This window comes from Pollicipes pollicipes, unplaced genomic scaffold (assembly GCF_011947565.3).
Source record: "Pollicipes pollicipes isolate AB1234 unplaced genomic scaffold, Ppol_2.1 Scaffold_6138;HRSCAF=7277_pilon_pilon_pilon, whole genome shotgun sequence".
NCBI classification, from domain to species: Eukaryota; Metazoa; Arthropoda; class Thecostraca; order Pollicipedomorpha; family Pollicipedidae; genus Pollicipes; species Pollicipes pollicipes.
Window position 1 is genome coordinate 8,417,993 of NW_023596818.1, and position 19,580 is coordinate 8,437,572.

A 19,580-nucleotide genomic window follows, 5' to 3' on the forward strand; every position below is an offset into this window, starting at 1 on the left:
GCAACGATAAGCGGCCGAAGCTGTAAAACATGAGTATATGAATTTAAAAGAGCATTATGTTGTGCCGCGACCATCATAGCAGAGCAAAACATGGATTGCTGGATTGAATTATGTGCACTGATGTTGCCTTTCATCTACCTTGCTTTGTAAGGCAGTGGATGAATATGGCTAAATGCACCAATAGTTGTGCTGGTTGATGCACTTGCACTTGAGACGAATGTGGATGCTGGAAACTGTGTCAGATGTTTACCAAGATGTTCACAATGTTTCACTCAAAATGCGGTGGCTGGTTTTTCAAATATTGCACAGCAGTTGCAGAACAACATCTGTACTCGACGTTGGAACGGCCGATCAAATACAGCAATCAGAGGTTGTCATTCAACATCAACATGAACCATTATTGGCCTCCAGGCAGTAAATTAATACCATATTTTGTTTTTTAAGTCTTAAGTCCCATTGGCGCCAATAAAATGCGAAATGCTTACTTCTGCCCTGTGTTTTTGTTAAACTCTGCAGGTGAAAAATTGGGGAGGTCCGGGTGAAATCATTACGAACAGCATACATTCAGCGACATGAGTGTTGCAATTCAAAACATCACTAGGCTATGCTCTTGCCATCATGGCACACCTAAAAACAGTTTACTGAATTGAGTAAAGGAACTCATTTTGCCCCTCTAACCACTTTTCTTTGCCAGTCCAGTATGTCGTATGACTCATTACACTAAAAATTGTGGTGCGTGATTGCCACTGCCCTTCAGTCATGCTTACAGAGACTGGAAATCGCGTAGGATATTCAATAATATTTTCACAATGTCCCAATTAACATGTGATCACTACTTAAACAAAATCTTGCATACCACTAGCGGAACATCTGCACCCCATGTTGAAACAGTTGGAAAAAAACAGCTGTTCGAAACTTGTTATTCGACATCAACATCAAACAATGATAGCATTCAAACAGCAAACTAATGCTACTAAATAACTAAATAAAAAATATGTTTTTAACGTCTTATACCTCACTGGTACCAATCAAATATCTATTTTCATTAAGTCTGCTGGCGGTTTTGTGAAATTCTGCAGGCAAAAAAAAAATGACAGAACTGGACAGGTTCAACTGCAAAATCAACAAAAGCAGACATTCTGCACCATGGAGGTAACATTATGCTGTGCTTTGGCCATCATGGCACACCTAAAAATAGTGTGCTGGACCGCTCTACTAACTATTTCGTGCAGGCCATCCCAAAATCACCCAGGCATGCATGATGCCATACAGACGTCACGGAAATACTGCCATCTCATCCGCCACGTGGTGCTCAGGACCAATATGAACACAATCGTTGAGTTATTCGTGCCTGGCGTAGATTAGCACGATTTCTGGCACCCCCGAAGTTTATTTGACAATTAAGCCATGTTATGCATGCAGCGCAAGTTTTACAATCGAAGGACGTTTTGCGCTACACAGTACGGGAAGTTGGACGCTGATGCCATTCATGACGGAGGCAAGGCTGGGAATCAAATTACTTAAGAATGCCGTCATAGCCGAACATGTAAATGCAAGTAAACAACACAAAATCCGGATAAATATGCAATAGCCCCACGAGAAAGGGCCAAAAGACGCGTACATAGCGATACTTGGGTTCTGCCAATAACGCACCTATACCACGACACCTCTCGAGGAGCTGAAGAAGTACAAGTAAATTGGTCTTTCCGCTGCGATCGGAATTTCGCACAACCAGTCTAGCAGCCCCTCTATGACGTTATGCAAATAATCTATTACGCGATGAAATAACGATGTATTGACAAGCACGCTTCCCCAATGGTGAAACTGTGCTGTCTTGAGCCGTTCTTGCATTTTAAAGCGTACCAACGGTTACAAATAAGCTTATTTCATGCCATCTGATGCATGCCTAAATATCTTCAAATATAAGACTTTCCCTTTAGAAAACGACCTATGGCTGTTGCCTTTGACCAGCTGATTGAGCCTATCGTAATTATCACGCCGCAGTTGAGCAAACCAGTCATCGTATGTTGAGTGCAACATCGTGAACATCTTAGTAAATCCATTACACAATTTCCAATTTCCCCACACGTGGCTCAATTGTATTTGTAATCGTCCAGCGCTATTTTTGGTGCAATGAGCCATGCTGGCACTGTGTACCTACAAAACAGAATGGACAGCATAGCAAAATAATCAGTTTACTTAAGTGAGCAAACCATTTCAAAGCTTGCCACGATAGCAGGAGTGAGTTCATGGTGATCTGGCAAATTAGGTAGTGAGTTAATGTGAGGTAAAGCTGACTTGCTCAGGACGGAAATATTTCGTGGCATAGTAGAGCCAAATATGTTTCGTTATATTGCATAGTGCTTCCACCTGATATGATTGCGGAGCTAACCACACCAACATGCATATTCCATTTGCATGTTGGTGTGGTATGAATGATATAAGAAGGAGTCCTCTTTTGTACAGCGCGCGGAGGAAACATTCAGAGATTCAGAGAAATGAATATATTTGGCCCAGGGCATTGGCGAAACACGCGCGTCACCAGATTAGGTGATATGTCACTGGTGTATACCTGCTTCATAAACGCAAATTGGCACGAAATGGGCGTCAACGAAGACAATGTTTTCCAAAGCCAAAGTACCCTTTGAACAGAATCGCTGTGTTTAAAGCTATAGGGAAAGATCAAAGCCACAGCGTAACAGTTCGTTAAATTTATGTGAGAATTGTTTCATATTCGGGTATCTTTTTCCCTAAGTAGAGGGCTTCAGGTTCTCTTGTTATTCATCGCATAAGCATTTTCGCAAATTGGTGTGCTGAGGATATCGCATTACGCGTCTGTTATAAAAATGCAGATAAATATAATCTACGACTCTTATAGTGGTGATCTTCATGACGTTTTCAAAACCACGGCACATGCCAGTGCCTCGGTGGTTAAAACAGTGTGGGACAGGCATTTCAAGCAGGAAGAAAGCATTTAGACGTGTTGAATTATCGTCTACCGCGGAGAACCCGATTCTTTTCAAGCAAGCTCGAGCTCGGTCGATGCGGATTGGACGCGAGGCTAAGCGCTGTTTATGACGCGACTACGCGACAAGTATCAGCCGTTTTAAGCAATGGACGCAGGTATGGAGACGCGTCTAAAGCAACTCTTGGAAACGCCCAACCACTCCTATACCCGTGACTAACCATAGGCAGCTCCCCAGTTACCTACACAATACAAGCGGCTGACGAGAATGGCCGGGCGTTGTCAGAGTGGGGGGGGGGGGGAGGGGTCTGGGCCCCCATGATCTAAGGCTTCTCCGGCGTAAGGAGCAGTGTTAGTACCGTCCGGTGGACTTTGGCTCGGGAAACCACGAGCCATATAGTGCCAAATTTGTGATGGAAGAGTTGAGAGCAGTGTTGCACTAGCACATGGAGTGTTGCATCAGGACCAGATGGTATCGTAAGTTAGATGCTGAGGCGCCCCAGCTGTGCCTCGCTGGGTACTTGCTATTTAATTATATGGGAGACTGATACGCTTCTGGTCCAATGGAGGGAAACGGTAGTCGTGGCTATTCTGAAGGCTGGCAAAGATGGTATAGTTATCCTCAACTACCGTGCCATTTCGCTGAATTCCTACCCTTGCAAACTCTTTGATAAGCTGATAAATACCGGACATAGGTGTTGGGTACTGAGGCGTAGGGTCATTTTTTAGAGACTGACAACTTGCTTTCTAACTCCCATTGTGGTTTTAAAAAATGGAAGTACACTAGATCACTTAGTTGTGCCAGACACTGCGATCAGCAACTTATGTAAAAGCGGTCAACATGCTTTACCGGTCGTCTTTGACATAGACGGTTTTGACTCCACCTGCACTGTGGCATTCTCATGAAGTTGCGCAGGTATGGTGTACGGCGCCACATGAATTGGTTTATGTGTAAATTCTTGCGTAATCGGTATTTTCGGGTGAGAGTAGGGAGCGCTGTCTCTGACAGCTTCCCTGCAGTACATGAAATGCCTCAGGAAGGCATCGTAAGTGCGCCGTTGTTTGCTATTCCAGTAAACGACTCGGTCATGCACGACCCGCAAATGTGGGTCGCTTCTCCAGCGATTTCTTCGAAAGAGAGAGAGAGAGAGAGAGAGAGAGAGAGAGAGAGAGAGAGAGAGAGAGAGAGAGAGAGAGAGAGAGAGAGGAGAGAGAGAGAGAGAGAGAGAGAGAGAGAGAGAGAGAGAGAGAGAGAGAGAGAGAGAGAGAGAGAGAGAGAGAGGAGAGAGAGAGAGAGAGAGAGAGAGAGGAGAGAGAGAGAGAGAGAGAGAGAGAGAGAGAGAGAGAGAGAGAGAGAGAGAGAGAGAGAGAGAGAGAGAGAGAGAGAGAGAGAGAGAGGAGAGAGAGAGAGGAGAGAGAGAGAGAGAGAGATGATTGAGGGGGTTATGGTTCCTCCTGATTTGCACCCCGGTAGAGCTATGCCCCCTCAACGTTAGCATGGCGTCTGTCGTCGCTGGCCCTCCATGAAAAGGTGCACGGCGACGCGCGTCGCATTCGCATTTCCTATTCTAAAAAGGCATGCCAAAACGCATAACCAACTGATGCCCATCTAGAGCACTCACAAAAATCACTTGCAATTTTGCATCACAAATCTGCGGCAGAAACCAGAAAGCCCGGCTGTACGCCCTGGGGTGCACCACCATGCAGCGCCGGGCTACATCCACGCTTCCCAGAAAGCATCTCGTCTCATAGTGTGGGGTGTCGTTGGGCGTCCGTCACGACCGCCGCCTGCGCGTCACGGCCGCCGTCTGCGCGTCACGGCCGCCGCCGGCGACTGTCACGAATCCCGTCACACGCCGCAATCGCCGGCGTCACGACTGGTGACGGGCGGTCCGTCACCTCCGTGCTGCGGCGGCGGCTCGGTGGGCCGGCGTTACAGACAGCGGCCCATATCAGTGGCGGGGCGGGTCATGCGACCTGCCGAAGGTCAAGGCGGCCGTGGCATCTTTGGGAGAGTTTGAGAACTTACGCAACACAAACAGCGACACATGACACAGGAGTGATTGCGAAACAGCGCAGCAGCAGCAGTCTGTCTGTGAGCAGCAGCAGCAGTCTGTGAGTCTCTTCTGAAGCCCGATACCTAAATGGTCGGCCACAAAAGCTGCAATATCCGTCGCCGTCGCTTCGCATCGGCCTAGCGTGGGCCGGCGCCCACCCTGGACCCAGCGGAACAACAGCCACCTCCATCAGCTGATTCCCGGAGCCCGGCGGGGTCCGTTCGTTGGGCACCGTTGGTCTAAGTCCGCGTCGTTACCGGTGAATGACCAGGGCGGTGAGCGGCGCCCCTTAGCAGCCATGGTTCGGAGGCATTACTGGGAGGTTTCCAATAGCGTGTCGCCGGCCAGCTTCGAGCCGGGAACTTCACTCATGTGCCTGGTTTTAAATTGTTGAAAACGATCACTTGCAGTTACGACTTCCCGTTTTTTGTCCGTATGATTGTTTCTAATTGTTATTGCTCATGCAAACAGCAGGTTTCCATGACACAGGCCATAGATGTTGAACTGCACTCGATTCGAAGAACAAATACAAACACGCCAGTTTGCACAGCCGCAGGATCCTTTGTTCGAGTGTGAAGTGTTTTAGGCACCTACTCAACCGACACTCAACCTCAAGGGAAGTAAGATTGAAATTAACTTGCAGTGCGGTATATACAGTGCATATGCAGGCAATTAATCGTTTAAAAAGCGTCTGCTTGATGGCCGCGAATCACAATAGCAGAATGTGGCTTCGGCGATGACAGGAATCACTTAAATGATCAACTGCCATTGTGTTAAGGCCGTTGTCCCAGCGCGTGGACAACAAGGTGAGGAAACCAGCAGGTCGCTGCTTGCAGCACGACACAAATGCTCTGAGCCAGTGGTGTGCGCCCGCGGGAAGGCAGCATCCGCCTTCTCCTCGTAGGCGGAGCCGAGATTCGCGACGCTCATCCGTCGCATGACGCTCGACGCTCATCCGTCGTCGCCACGATAGCGCGTCCAGCCGCTCCAGCTCCCGCGGCACTGCTGCCATCTACAAGGCATTATAGCAACTGTAAGACCATCTACCGAGTGGACCGCAAACACGTGAAGACACCAGCAGCGGCCCGCTTCGGAAGGGTTGACAGCCGGACCCAGATTAAGATCAGAATGGCCGTCAGTGATCAATATGCGGATCGATACATTATACTGTTACTAAGAGTTGCTTTCTAATCAACATCACGTGCGAAGAAAATTGGGGTACTCAGTGTGCACAGCAAAGCTGTGCGAAGGCATTTTAGTTAACACTCGCGCGGGTGGCCGGCTAGGCACCCTTCGCTCGGGTAGAAGGGTCAAGTTGACCAGGATCAGGTCATGGGCACCAGGGTCCATCCCATACAGCAAGCTCTACAGAAATAACAAGTTGGTTTTTGACCTTGGCCTGATATTTATACCTAACCTCAGGTCAACGCTAATTGCTCATTCAATATTTTTGTTGCCTAAGAAAGCACTTCACTTCGCCTAGCACTCCGCTGTTGCATTAGATTGAACGATTCCCAGGAAATAGACTTCGCTGAAACCATGGCCTGACTTTGACCTGCCATAGGTCAGCGACGTTGCAAGGTAAATCTAAATGTTTGATGTTAAACGATCTGCTATTCCATTGTCTACAGCTATGCAAAATTTGGCGCGGCTGCGGCGCGCCGTTTGGAAACCATTTTGGAAAAATCTTTGGGGGGTCAATCTGATCCCCACCCGAGCGCGTGTTAAGTGCACGTCGTAGAAATATGATTCTACTGAGTGTATACGTGGTTGTTGCCACTACCAGTGGTGTAGCCTGAATTTTGCCCAGAATGCCTAATCGAGGCGACGGGACTCCTTTCACGTGAGGCCCCCCCCCCCATCCCGTCGTTCTAAAGGGGCCCTGCTTCTCTACTCGCGCGGCCTTTGCGAGCACGATACCCCATCTTGATACCTCGATGGCTGGTAGAATTTCTACAGCCGTCGTAGAGGACCAAAATATACTGAGGCCTTCGGGCTCGAGATCTCCGTTACCTCATTGGGGTTGGGGGCATGATTCCGAAAACATGCCCTTAGCCATACCACTGTCAGGCTGCACTCGCTATGCCGGAGTGCGGTCCGGCAGCGTCGGACGAACGAAGACGGGAGCACGTCGGCACCGTTTAAGACTGTGAGTTTGTCTCCCAATCCGGCGCGGTGGAAACGGGACCAGGCGAGGAGAACGGAGCTTTTTAAGCGCTGTACAGGCTCTCGACGGCCCTGTGAGCATAGTCGTAGCTTGCCCTGCATAGCTGGCCACTTTAAAGCGCCCAACCAAAGTTCCCCACACTAAGCCAATGTTTGTTCCTCGAGAATGGAACAGCAGTGGGCAGCAACACCGCGACTGAAGTCTTATCCGTGAATGAGATTGGATCGCCAGCATGCTCGGAAACCCACACTTTCGGGCGAATCCCAAGGCAAAGGGCGCCGAAGCACCTGCATGACACGAGACCGTCCCACAGCTGTGGCGCGGTACCAAGACCTTAACCAAATCCGTGTATTCGGTACGACATGCAAGACGCAGAGAAACGGCGGCCGAGCGTTACAAACTGGACTTCCCACGCGGGAGCCCTGCGGGTGTGGGCCGTTCAACGACAGATTGCACTGATACAAATCGCTCATGGGTCCGGTCGGAGTGGCGCTGGGGTCAGTTGTGAGCTGACCAGCCGTCATCCCCCCTCCCCGACGTGGGCCCTGAGCGCCGATGGCGGCGTCCGTGAACCACGCGCCCGCCTCTGCGCGAGGCGTGGCGGGGAGGCGACCGCGGCCAGCGGCGCCCCACACGCTCGCACATTTCGCACTGCCTGACGCGAAGCACGTGGCACCCGTCACTAACGCATGATTATGCAGAACAGTCCATAAATACATGAATACTACGTCAGCGAGAAGCGAGCGACCACGCGGTCTAAAACTGTCCCAGTCGCCGTACGTGACGTAAGGGACGCGACGCACGCGCGTGACAGAAGGGCCCGGCGCGTGCGGACGCACGGGGTGAGCCGCGGCAGACTCGTGATCGCACCACTGATGTGAAGTAGAGACCGCTGCTGCCGACCTATGTCCAGCGCCCGGGATGATCTGTAATGCGCTTTGGTTCGTCTCCGTTTGCATTCACGGGAATCTGACTGCTTGTGACGGAAGCAGATAGCTAGGCGTCATCTGAACCCTACTTCAAAAATTTCAAACTTTGGGAGCACCGAACATGTCCTGGCCAGTGGCCACCGGCAAAAATCGCATCGTATTATACAAACAACCAGATAATCTGCCGGCACAGGAGCGTTGAAAATGAATTCGTGCAATGGACTCACTGCCATCAAAATAAAGGGCGCGTCAGATCTGTGAAACCGAAGTAGGCTTGCAACGCGAAGTCAAAATATTGTTCAACGCATCGCCGGCATCCGTGATCGAGCCATGACGATACACGCGCATTACGCGGCGAGAAACCAGGACGAAGAACATCCACGCCTCATCTTATCAGGTACACAACATAAAGCACATTTCAGCGTAGTCGGCCACCGGAGCCGATCCCTCGTGGCGAGCACGTGCGATAGGACCCGCGTCTTTAAGCGCTGGCCACAGTCATCGACGCCGTTCATAAGTCCCGCCGTCAACCATCACGTGGAAGCAGCCAAGATCCACACGAGGGAAGTAGTCAGGCCGGCCCCCAGTGGCGGGAGGCCACCGCTGACGGTGGCGACAGTCCAACGCCGAAACAGGGGGCTCAGCGTCACAGAGTCCCTTCCCCCTGCCACGAGTCGACTCGTCCGGTCGTCTCGACACCAGCCAATGGCGCGGCCTCCGCCGGCCGCAGCGGCGGAGGACGGCGGTACCAGAGCCAAAGCCCGACCCCAGGGGCGGCCGTCGGCGCCGCTCCGTCGGCAGAGCGCCCCCCCCCCCCCCCTCCCCCCTCCCGAGTCAGCAGGGGGCGCCACCGAGCTCCGCGGCGCCGTTGGCGGACTCGGCCGCCGCCGCCGCCAGGATAGTCGCCGTCGGTCGGCGCGCTCAGTGGGCCCGGCGTCACAAGTCGGCGCGGCCGCCCAGGTTCACGGGGATGGCGGCCAGCTCGGTGCGCATGCAGAGGAACTCGCCGCACACACAGGCCAGGCTGAGACAGGCCAGCTGCACCAGCCACCAGGCGGCGCTGCTCGGCGCCCGGCCGCCGTGCAGCCAGCAGAAGAGCAGGTGGTAGCCCAGCGTGGTGCATGAGAAGTCGAGGCACAGCTTGGTCCGCTGCACCACCCACCAGAGCGACAGCGCGCTGTCGGCACGGCACGGGGTCAGGTCAGCAGAGCTGTGCCAACGCCGGATGATCACAGCATACACAACGCCACGCGTCAATTTCTAAGCGGCAGTGAGGCGCAGAATGATCGGATAGCTGCGTTGCACGCAAGTGTCTAAACGAATGCATAGAATGGTGGCAGTGAGCGGCACTGGACTACGACTAACAGATTCCAGAAGAAGCGCGAGACTAACAGATTCTGACGGAGCGAGGGCGAAGGATCATCACGTTGACCACAGTCGATCAATGTAGTCATCACGCGCACTCGCACGCAAACCACTGATTCGCCGTTTAGGAACGTTGGTGAGGACTGATGTCAAACCTCAGCAACCAGAGCAGATAGAGACTAATTGCACGACGTAGACGAACGTCCCATTTATAACTCACTAAAGGGTAAAAAACTACCTCTCCCTTGAGTATACCAGTAATCGATCGTAAGGCAGCCAGTAGCACGTTAGCCGAAGCCGACCTCGAAAATCAAACAATGCTGCAACCGACCTCGAAAACCAAACTCCGCGCCACAGCTGAGATATTGGTCCATAACCACTACACAGGCACAAAGACCCGTTTCTTTTTATCAACATCCAAAGTGCGGTTTTCAAAATACTTTCGCTGCAGTTGGAAAATTTTACATCGTTAAATTAACCCACATTGCAAACTACGAGGGCCAAGCCTAAGCAGACTTGTTTGCAGTCAGCTGTTTGTCAAGATGTTGTTTGTGCATTGGCAGGCAAATACTATGTCAATGAACCTGCACCTGTCCTTTTTCGAAGAAGGTGAACTTTCCAATGCACTGATTCAAGACATTGGTACTGGTTGCCAAAGGGAATGAGACTCCATCACTTGGTTTTGGGCACTATCTACATGCTAACCTCTGACAACATCTGTATTTGTTATCACCCTGCTTGTCCCCCATTGTGCGAGGGGTCCTGCTGGTTTGCAGCTATGAATCAAGGAATACCACAGTTCAACTGCAATTATTACACCCGCCACAATTGTTATAATTATCACATATGGTCTCATGGCAATGACTCTGGCACCCACAAAAGCATGATATGCCCTTCAAACCACACATCACATATACTGTCCGACATTAATGGCAGAAACAAACTGCCAGCATGACAGAGATGAGCCATTATCATGGAAGAAATAAGCCATCACCATAGCAGAAATAAGATATTATCACAGCAGAGGTAATCAATCATCTTGGCAGAGATAGGCCATTAGCATAGCATATATAAATGATGATATACAGGTTGGAAGCAAAACTAGTAACAAAACTAAGTGAAATATTACCTGAATCCTGCATTCAGCACAAATGCAATGGCAACCACCCTGCCATGGCCCTCAGATAGATTCAGAACCTGGGAACACAGGAACACCTGGTGAGCATGCAAAAATGGCAGTGATTTCACTTATCAAGAACCACTAAATGCTGCTAAGTAGCAACAGCTGAACACAAACATATTATTATGATGATGCAACACACCACCTGGGAGATAGCCTCTGGTTGAGCCAGAATACATGCTTGGGAGCATGCTTAGTAGCCACATGAGGATTTCAAAGGCTAAAATCCTCTACTCAAAAGCCAGGCTTATTGTTTTTGATCCTGAGATAGTAGGCTTGAAAGCTGCAAGGTGCACTGCTACACTAATACAAAGGCTATTCTATTTTTTGTAGATATCTACAGAATCAACACACACAGCATCATTTCATGCAACTTGTGAAGCTTGGAATCTAGACTTAACATCATAACAGTATAAGCTTGAACACATAATAACTTTGACAAAATATCATTATCCAAACTAATCCTCATAAACTGAGAGGACACAGGAGCCATTTGCCAGAATATTGTCAGCTTATTAATGTAATATGCAACCTAGATAGCTGCTAATGCACATATGTAGTTATTCTGCTTACACTTTTATAAACTATGCTGCTCTGGCAGGCATCATGCTGCAGAGGTCAAATCACAATTATCCAAAACACATTTTACCACAAGTTTCACTGACAAAAAGACTGACTGAAGTCACTTAATCTATAAAAAATGGACATCGTTATATTAAATGGTAAGATTATGGTGCAACGGTTAGACACACCATTCAGACTTAGAACATTAAGTATCCAACCAAATTGTCAGGGTCTATGAGCACTCAAATAAAAAACTGCTGGTTGAATGTTAACAAATCTTAAGTACCTGCTAACACTACCTACTGACACTACCCAAGAATCATAAAATTAGATGCAAAACCATTGTATCAATCACTGTAACAAAACCTTGCATCACACAACTTTCTCATAGACTCAAATGCACAATTGGAATAGATTTGACCAAGTTGTTTCTATTTTATGCAATTTCAACCCTTCACTCTAGCTATGACTGATATGGTAGGTTCAAGCTTTCAATTATGCATGGTGAAACTTTGATTAATCAGCTTTACAAGTAACACTGGAGCATCCCTAAAACTGAAAAAAACACACAACTCCAGGACATGTTATGCACATGGATGGGCAACAAGTTTGAAAACCAAACATAGCCAATTTTGACAATGGGGTTATGTGTTGATGACTCACCTCAAAGTTGAAAATGCTGTCAAGGGAAAGTAAGCCGCCAGTAAGCATGTTAAGGAAAACAAGGCAGACGCCCAACGTAACATAATACAATGCTTGCAAGCAAACAATTTGACTTATTATCAGCACAGGGTCCCACTTTGTATAGCGGAAATGGCCTCCCATACCCAACTAATATTCAACCTCTGAAATGAATCGCATTAACAGCACAGCCGCGCATGATATACAACACGCACAGATCGCGACAGTGCGTGAGGGATACGTGGAGAGCAATGAACTGGCCCCTCGTCGGCAGAGCGCCAGAAACGGCGCATGGTCTAAAAAACAGCCAATGAAGCAGACGCGCTCGTTCTCCAAAATTTGCATTTCGATTGCGTTGAAACGTACGCCAATGGATTCAGCACAATTGTAAGTGAGAGGTTGGCAGTATTGAGACCTGACCTTGCGTCAAGCACTCCAAAAACGCAAAGGGCAAATTTTACATACAAAAGCAAACAGCTAAGATATGGAAACCTATTGACTGCGCGTATACACCCTCCAAAACGGAGGGCGGTTACGCACCGGGCTTATACACCCTCCAAAATGGAGGGTGGCTACGCACCGGGCTTATACACCATCAAAAAATATTTCAGATGGTTGTGCGTGTCAAGCATACGCGGATCGCCAGTCTTAGAGGGAAGCAAGTGCAAATATGCAGAATCCCGTGCGAAAAGTCGGCTCTACGCGTGATAGGCATCAAACGATCACGAAATATGTTAATGGCAAATTTTGATGGCGAATTTTCGGCGGCTGCGCCCGCATTTCAAGTGGATGGATGCTCAGCGTGCTGGTCTCGCACGCGGTAAGCTCAGGCTCGAATCTCGACGACGGCCGATGTTAAGTGGGTGGCTTCATGGTCTATCGGTGTAGCTTGATGATGCCAATTTGCTTCAATTCTAGGCGGAGTGAATTCTCATTTGGGCTTTTCATACCGGACAGCAGCGCAGTTTCTAATGCAAGAGGGAGGGTTAAATATCAAGAGGACTCCCTTCCTCTACGAGAGGGAGTCCACACCCTACAGAGGTATTGAGCATGCCGTGAAGGTTGACCGTAAGTCTAAATGAAGCCAGCAACTTGAGTAAACATTAATTGAAAACGTGTAATGTGTATACATGATGTGTAAGGTAATATGTAAAATGCGCAAGCATTAGTGAAAAGTTAGGTGCTCACGACCCTTCCGGGCAATCGCTTAAAGGTCATTCCGTCCCAGCCCGGGTTGTCTACCAGCTGCCATTCTGGCGACGTGGATGCGGGTTCGCCTGATGGATTCTTCCGGAGGCCCTCACAGATGTACATCCTGCATTGATGCTCTCCCTGGCGCAAAAGGCCCTTTGGCGGCTTCTGGCCGGGGCATTTTACCCGGAATAGGCGCAAGAGCCCTCACTGGGGCAACAAGATCTCTGATAACCGCAGGTGATCCAATTACTGGCACAGAGACCCATGTTTGGCCAACAGACCCTTGCCTAAAACGGGGTGAAGGGCCCCACAAGGGCCCCGGGTCACCTCTGGCCGACTCAGGGACTTCTTCCGTCACAGGACCCGCTGTTGAACACTCTGGAAGCCTGACCGTCAAAAGACCACTCACTGTTGTAGGGACTCCGACCAACGCAAATCGCGGGCCTCGGTCTCGTTCCTGCTAGAGAAATAGGGCGCCAGGGCTCAGAACAACACCCAGCCAACTATTCGGTATAGTAATCTCCGGCCGAAATAGGTGCCCGCACTGTCCCAGGGGTCTAAACTTGGCGAAAGAGACATATTGGCTGACATTTGAGATCACAGCCATACGGGCCTGGATGACCTGCAGCCTTTCGACCCTTACGGCCATTCAGCCTTCCCATCGGCCCGTTTATCGTAAGTCTTGAAGGGCACATCGGTCCACCTTCAGGCACCCTCGTACACTCCCTGACCAACTCGGAGGCCCTTGTCAACACCGGACCTCCCGCTAGGAGCTGTGTGCCCCTGGCCGACACAGGGGCCCCTCATTGGCTCGGGGTGCACTGACCAATGCAAATCGCGGGTCCTGACCTTGTCCCTGCTTGGGAAATGGGTTACCAGGCCCAGGTCGGGGCCCAATCGGAGCAACGGGCCCTCTGGCTGGTATTTGAGGGTCCGACGCGCGCGCCCTCAATGATCTTTAGCCAGTCCTTCGGGTCTCATATCGGATTTACGGTGCTCCCATTTGAGATTTCGTCGTGGTCACATGAATGACACTTCAGGCTTAGAATCAATCGCTCTCTCCTCTCGGCAGTCCGACGTCAAGGGCAAACTGAGTTCGGGGGAGGGGCAAACAAGTGGAAAATAACAAAAGTATCCTCAAAACGTACGGTAACAAGCAGGGGCGGATCTAGAGAGGGGGCCACGGGGCGTGCACCCCCCCCCCCCCTTGGACTCCGAAGGGACCCACTTGCTCCGGGGGGCCGGTAGCCGGCCGAACAGATGCAGTTTTTTTAAAACACAAAACGCAACAAAACTGGGTATATTGGACTTTAAGGCCATCAAGAACAGCTGCAAGTGAAAGTGATGGGCCTATGAGAAGTCCCAAAAATTACTCAATTTTTTCAATAATTGGAAAAGTTGTGAACTGGAAATTTTAAGCCCCATTACACCGTCTAGGGGCCCATGCTGTTTCCAGGGGACCTATATGTCCCTTGTAGGTTCATTTCGGTCGTTTAGGAGCATCCCACGTTGTCCCTTATTTCTTTGCATTTGCTCAGAGGGCCCTGAGCTGTTGTTGGGGCCCTTTCTGTTAGCGTGCCGAGGAACTTTTGTCAATCACGGGCCCTTCCACGGGTTATCTCCATTCGCCAGAAAGGCTCTGTGAGCGGTAGCCAGAGTCCCATGCCTTAATCTGCCGGGGTACTCTCGGCTGCTCAGGGGCCCTTTACGGGGGTATCGGTGAACCTACCGACACACTTGCGATATGTCCATGGGCCTCTACGTAGGGCGTTTCCAGTTCTCTGTCACTTGCTTAGGGCCCTACACTCTTGTCGAGGGCCCATCTAATGGCCTGCTTGGGCACACTCAGCCGTTCGGGGACCGTCTACATTAGGTTTTGGTACTTCTTTTCTGAATGGGGAGTCTACGCTTCTGTGCGCGGGGGGGGGGGGCTATGTGATAACCTGATCGGGCACATTCGATCGTCCGGGGAGCCCTCTATATTGGGCCTTAGACACGTGCTGTTTGAATGGGACCCTACGCACTTGTCTGGGGCCCGCTCTGTTCGCCTCCTCGCCCACGCTGGATTGCTGGCGGGCCCTGCACATTGGTTCTCAGTGTTTGAATTTAGGGCCCTCTGCCCGTATTGGGGTCATCTGATAACCTGTTTAGGTACACTCCATCTTTCGGGGCCTTCTGCATGGGGTTTTATATAAATATTATTTGAATGGAAGGCCTTAAGCTCCTGTCGGGGCCCCATCTGATAAGATGCTTGGGCCCATTCGATCGTGGGGGACCTCCACGTCTGGTTTTGGGTACTTCTTTCTTTAAAGGAGTGTCCTCCGCTCTTTCGGGGGCCCTATCTCTTAACATTCTCTGGCGCACTCGGTTATTCGGGGCCTTCTACATCGTGCCGTGGGTAATTCACATTTCAACGGAAGACCCTACACTCCTGGCGGAGCCCCGTCTGTTAGCCAACTGCGGCGCACTCGAATATCCGGGGGCCCTTCACATTGTTTCTTGGGTACTTCCTATCTGAATGGAGAGACCTACACATTTGTCGGGGACCCCATCTGTTCGCCGCTTCGGCCACATTGGATTGTTCCGGGCCCTATATATTGGGTCTTGGTGTTTGAATTTAGGGCCCTACACTCCTGTCTGGGTCATCTGATAATCTGCTCGGGTATACTCCATCTTTCGGGGGCTCTCCGCACTGGGTTTTGAGTACTTCTTATTTGGATGGAGGGCTCTAAGATCTTGTCGGGCCCCTTCTGATACGCTACTTGGGCACATCACATCATTCTGGAGTCATTTACTCAGGATCTTCAGCGCTTCCCATTCAAATGGAGGGCCTTACGCTCTTGTTGGAAGCCCTATTTGTTAACCTGCTCGGGCACACTCGATCATTCGGAGGCCCTCTACATTGGGTATTGAATAATTCCTATTTGAATGGAGGACCACAAGCTCCTGACGGGGGCCCTATATGTTAACCTGTTCTGGCGTACTCGATCGTTCAAAACCCTACACATTGCGTCGTGAGCATTTCTTATTTGAGTGGATGGCCGTATGTTTTAGCGGGCCCCATTTATTCAGCTGCTCGGGACGGTGGCCGATGCAGAGGGTGAGGGGGGGGGGGGGAAGCACAGGACCATGTCCCATGGACCATGCCGAGGGAACCTAAAGGCTCCGAAGGGGCCCATAACCGGCTGGACGGACGCAGTTTCCTTACAACAAACGCACAACAAAATTGAATCCATTTGGGCCTACAGATGACCAAGAACCATCGCTAGCAAAAGTACCAAGTTCATAAGTAAACAAAGTTCATTCTTCGCTGATTGAAAGAGTGTTGATTAGGGGAAATTTTGGGGCTCATTACGCTGTCTAGAGGTATTACGCTGCTGGTTGCCTATATGTCCACTTGTTGTTGTTGCCTATATGTTGGTCCCCATATGTCCACTTGCTGCGTCAATTTGATCGCTAAGGAGCTTTTCACGCTACCCTTGATCTCTTCCCATTCTTTTCGTAGCGCCCAATATGCTGTTGGGACGCTATCTGCCTTCATTCTTGAGCACTGTTGATCAATCAGGTTTTCCTCCACGGATTCTTCCCATTCGCCCGAAAGGCTACGTACAATTTTCCGGGGCCGCATACTCCAGAGTACATTCAGATGCTCAGAGGTCCTTCATATAAATCTCAGGTACTTTCTACTTGCTTGAAGGGCCTTATGCCGTTGCTAGGGCTCTTGCACGGTAAGGCACGGAGACGCTCGATGGTCAGGGGCCCTCTACTTTGATCGAGGGCTCTCTCCCTTTGGTCTTATTTGCGGCTGACTTTTTACTCCCATCGAGACTCGTGTTGTTAACCTGCCCGTGTTCTCTTGATTGCACAGGTGTATTAATTTATAGACTTGAATAATTTCTCTTTGTTCGGAGGGTCCTTTGCTCTGACCGGGGCTTCATAGGTCAGCCTGTCGAGGCACCATCGATCGTTTAGGGGCCCACCACGTTGGTCTTGAGTTCTTTTTGCTCGCTCTGAGGACCCTATACTTGTTGACGGGAGCCACTGTGTTGGTCTCCTGCGGCACCCATGACCGCTTAGGTTCCCATTGGCCTTGGTGCCTTCGCCTTTGAACAGCAGTCGAATACGCGCCGATGAATTTTTACGCGCAACGGCCGAACGTAATTATTCATGCCTCCGCCGTCGTATGCGTCATTTCCACTGACTGTTCAGTGTGTCACACTCAGTTAAATTTACGGCCAACCTTCACGAGATCCTCAATATCTCTGTTGGGTGTGGACTCCCTCGCCCTAGCATTAGAAACTACGGCGCTGTCTGGTGTGAAGTCCTATCTAGAATTCATTCCGCTTAGAAGTGGAACGAGTTGGTATCCTTATGTCACGCCGATAGACAATGAAGCCGCCCACTTAACAGCGGGCGTCATGAACATTGGAACCCGGGCTTACCGCGTGAGAGACCAGCACGCTAACCATACATCCACTGGAGATGCGAGCCCGGCGGCCGAAAGTTTATGATTAGGATCGAAATGGTTCGGAGTGAGAAGATGGATTTCGTGATTGTTGTATATACGCTCAGTGCAGAACGATGGGAGTTTATTGGCTGGACAGGCTTTTAGGCACAATGCAGTACACGTGGCTTGGCGCATCACAATCCACTCGTGAGTTCGTTATATTTCCAAACAGCGCAGCGAAAGATGCTGAAACACTGCCGTACTTCGCTGCGCCAAAGTACCACAACTCCTCCCTTCTTGGCAAAAACTAGCTTAGCGGTACATTGTATAAGTCCATGCGCCTTGGCGAGCGCTGGTTGCGTACCGGACGAGCAGGCGGCGGAACCTGATCGGCTGTTTCCGTCGTTCGCGCGCCACTGGGCTGCGGGAGGCTTGTTTCAGCTTCCGCGGATGAGCGGACGTCGCTGGCTGGTTGACAGCTTCCGCGGACGGAGCGAACGTCGCTGGCTTGCTGTCAGTCTGCTGTGGTGCCGTCACGTTCCTGGGCACAGGCACGAACGGCTGCGAAGTTAGGCTACCAGGCGCGAAGTGCTTCTCTGTTTCGAGCAGTCCATCCTCTCCAGACGTATAACGGGGACGGATGTGATCGAAGTGACGACGGAACTGACGGCCATCTTGCAACAGAACCTGGCAAGACGGTCCGCAGACATCCAGCACGGTTCCTGGGAGCCACTTATAGGCCGAGCCAGTCACTTCTGTGATGAAGGCTGGGTCTCCCGTACGGAACGATCTGTTGACAGAACCACTCGCTGTGCTGCTGCGGTACTGCCTCTCCTCCGACGGGTGGAGCAGCGTCAGGTGCGTTTCTGGAGCGCGTTTGAACAGCATCTCTGCTCGGGCTTTCCCTGTTGCTGCATGTGGCGCATTCCTGTACTGGAACAACCAGCTCCGAAGCTTCGTGAGCAGAGGAGCGGGGTGTTGCTTCTTGATTCCGGTTTTCACGAGCTTCACCATGTTTTCCGCTTGACCATTAGACTCAGGGTGAAGCGGAGGGGTTAAGACATGGCGGATGCCGTTGGCGCTTGTGGAGTCGCTCAACTCTTTACTAGTGAAGCAGCCACTGTCGTCGCTCACGATCACTGTGGGGATTCCATGCGTGGCGAAGGCAACCCGTAGGTGGTTTACGGTTGATCTCGTGCTGACGTAGTTGGTTGTCCAGACGTCTGGCCACTTGCTGTACGCATTCGCCACAATCAGAAGCATCTCGCCTTCTACAGGGCCAGCGAAGTCAACATGTGCTCTGTCCTACGGAGCGTCTGGGTATCTCCATGGTTGAGAGGGCACTTTAGACGCTGCTTTCTGGTGTAGCTCGCACGCATCACAAACTTTGGTGAGCTCGGCAATGTCTGAGTCCATCCCAGGCCACCAGATCTGACTGCGGGCACGACGTTTCCTGGAGCAAATGCCGGGATGCCCTTCACGAAGGAGCTTCGAGTGCCTTTTGGCGGCACCGTGGTGGCATCACCACTCGGCATCCCCAGAGCAAGCAACCGTCCTGGATACTCAGTTCGGCATTTCGGCACTGGTACGGCAGGAGAGCTGGCGACACCTCTGATGACTTGGGCCATCAGTACCGGGTGTGGTGCAGAACTTCAAAGAGAACGGCATCTCTTCTGGTCCATTCTCGAACAGCGTCCACAGTTACCAGTCCATCAACAGCTTCATGCATCCGGATGACTTCCATGAGCGGAGCTACTGCAGCCTCTGCCACCGTTTCCGAGGTTGGCAGGCGGCTGAGGGCGTCTGCTGCTGCATGCTGCCCTGCAGTGCCGGGGACGTGTACCAGGTGGTGTTGGTAGGCGTCCAGCGTGACCTTCCATCTCATCATGCGTGGTGGGACGACTTCTGGCAGGTTCTTGGTTTTCGCGAGGAGCCCCAGGAGCGGCTTGTGGTCAGTTCTGAGCGTGAAAGGTCTTCCATACACGAAGCTGTGGAACCGCTTGACGGCGAAGACCAGAGCCAGTCCTTCGA

The 19,580-nt window shown here is 50.9% G+C and overlaps 1 protein-coding gene across 1 annotated transcript; it reads right to left on the reverse strand.

The window, feature by feature from the left end:
* Positions 1-8,993: 8,993 nt before the first annotated feature.
* Positions 8,994-12,133, reverse strand: Sys1 (Sys1 golgi trafficking protein). The gene is made up of 3 exons (XM_037230011.1): positions 11,891-12,133; positions 10,613-10,680; positions 8,994-9,295 (listed from the first exon to the last, which is right to left on the reverse strand). Exons 1-3 carry the CDS (start codon positions 12,050-12,052, stop codon positions 9,055-9,057), a joined length of 471 nt encoding a protein of 156 aa, XP_037085906.1. The 5' UTR covers positions 12,053-12,133; the 3' UTR covers positions 8,994-9,054.
* Positions 12,134-19,580: the final 7,447 nt, after the last annotated feature.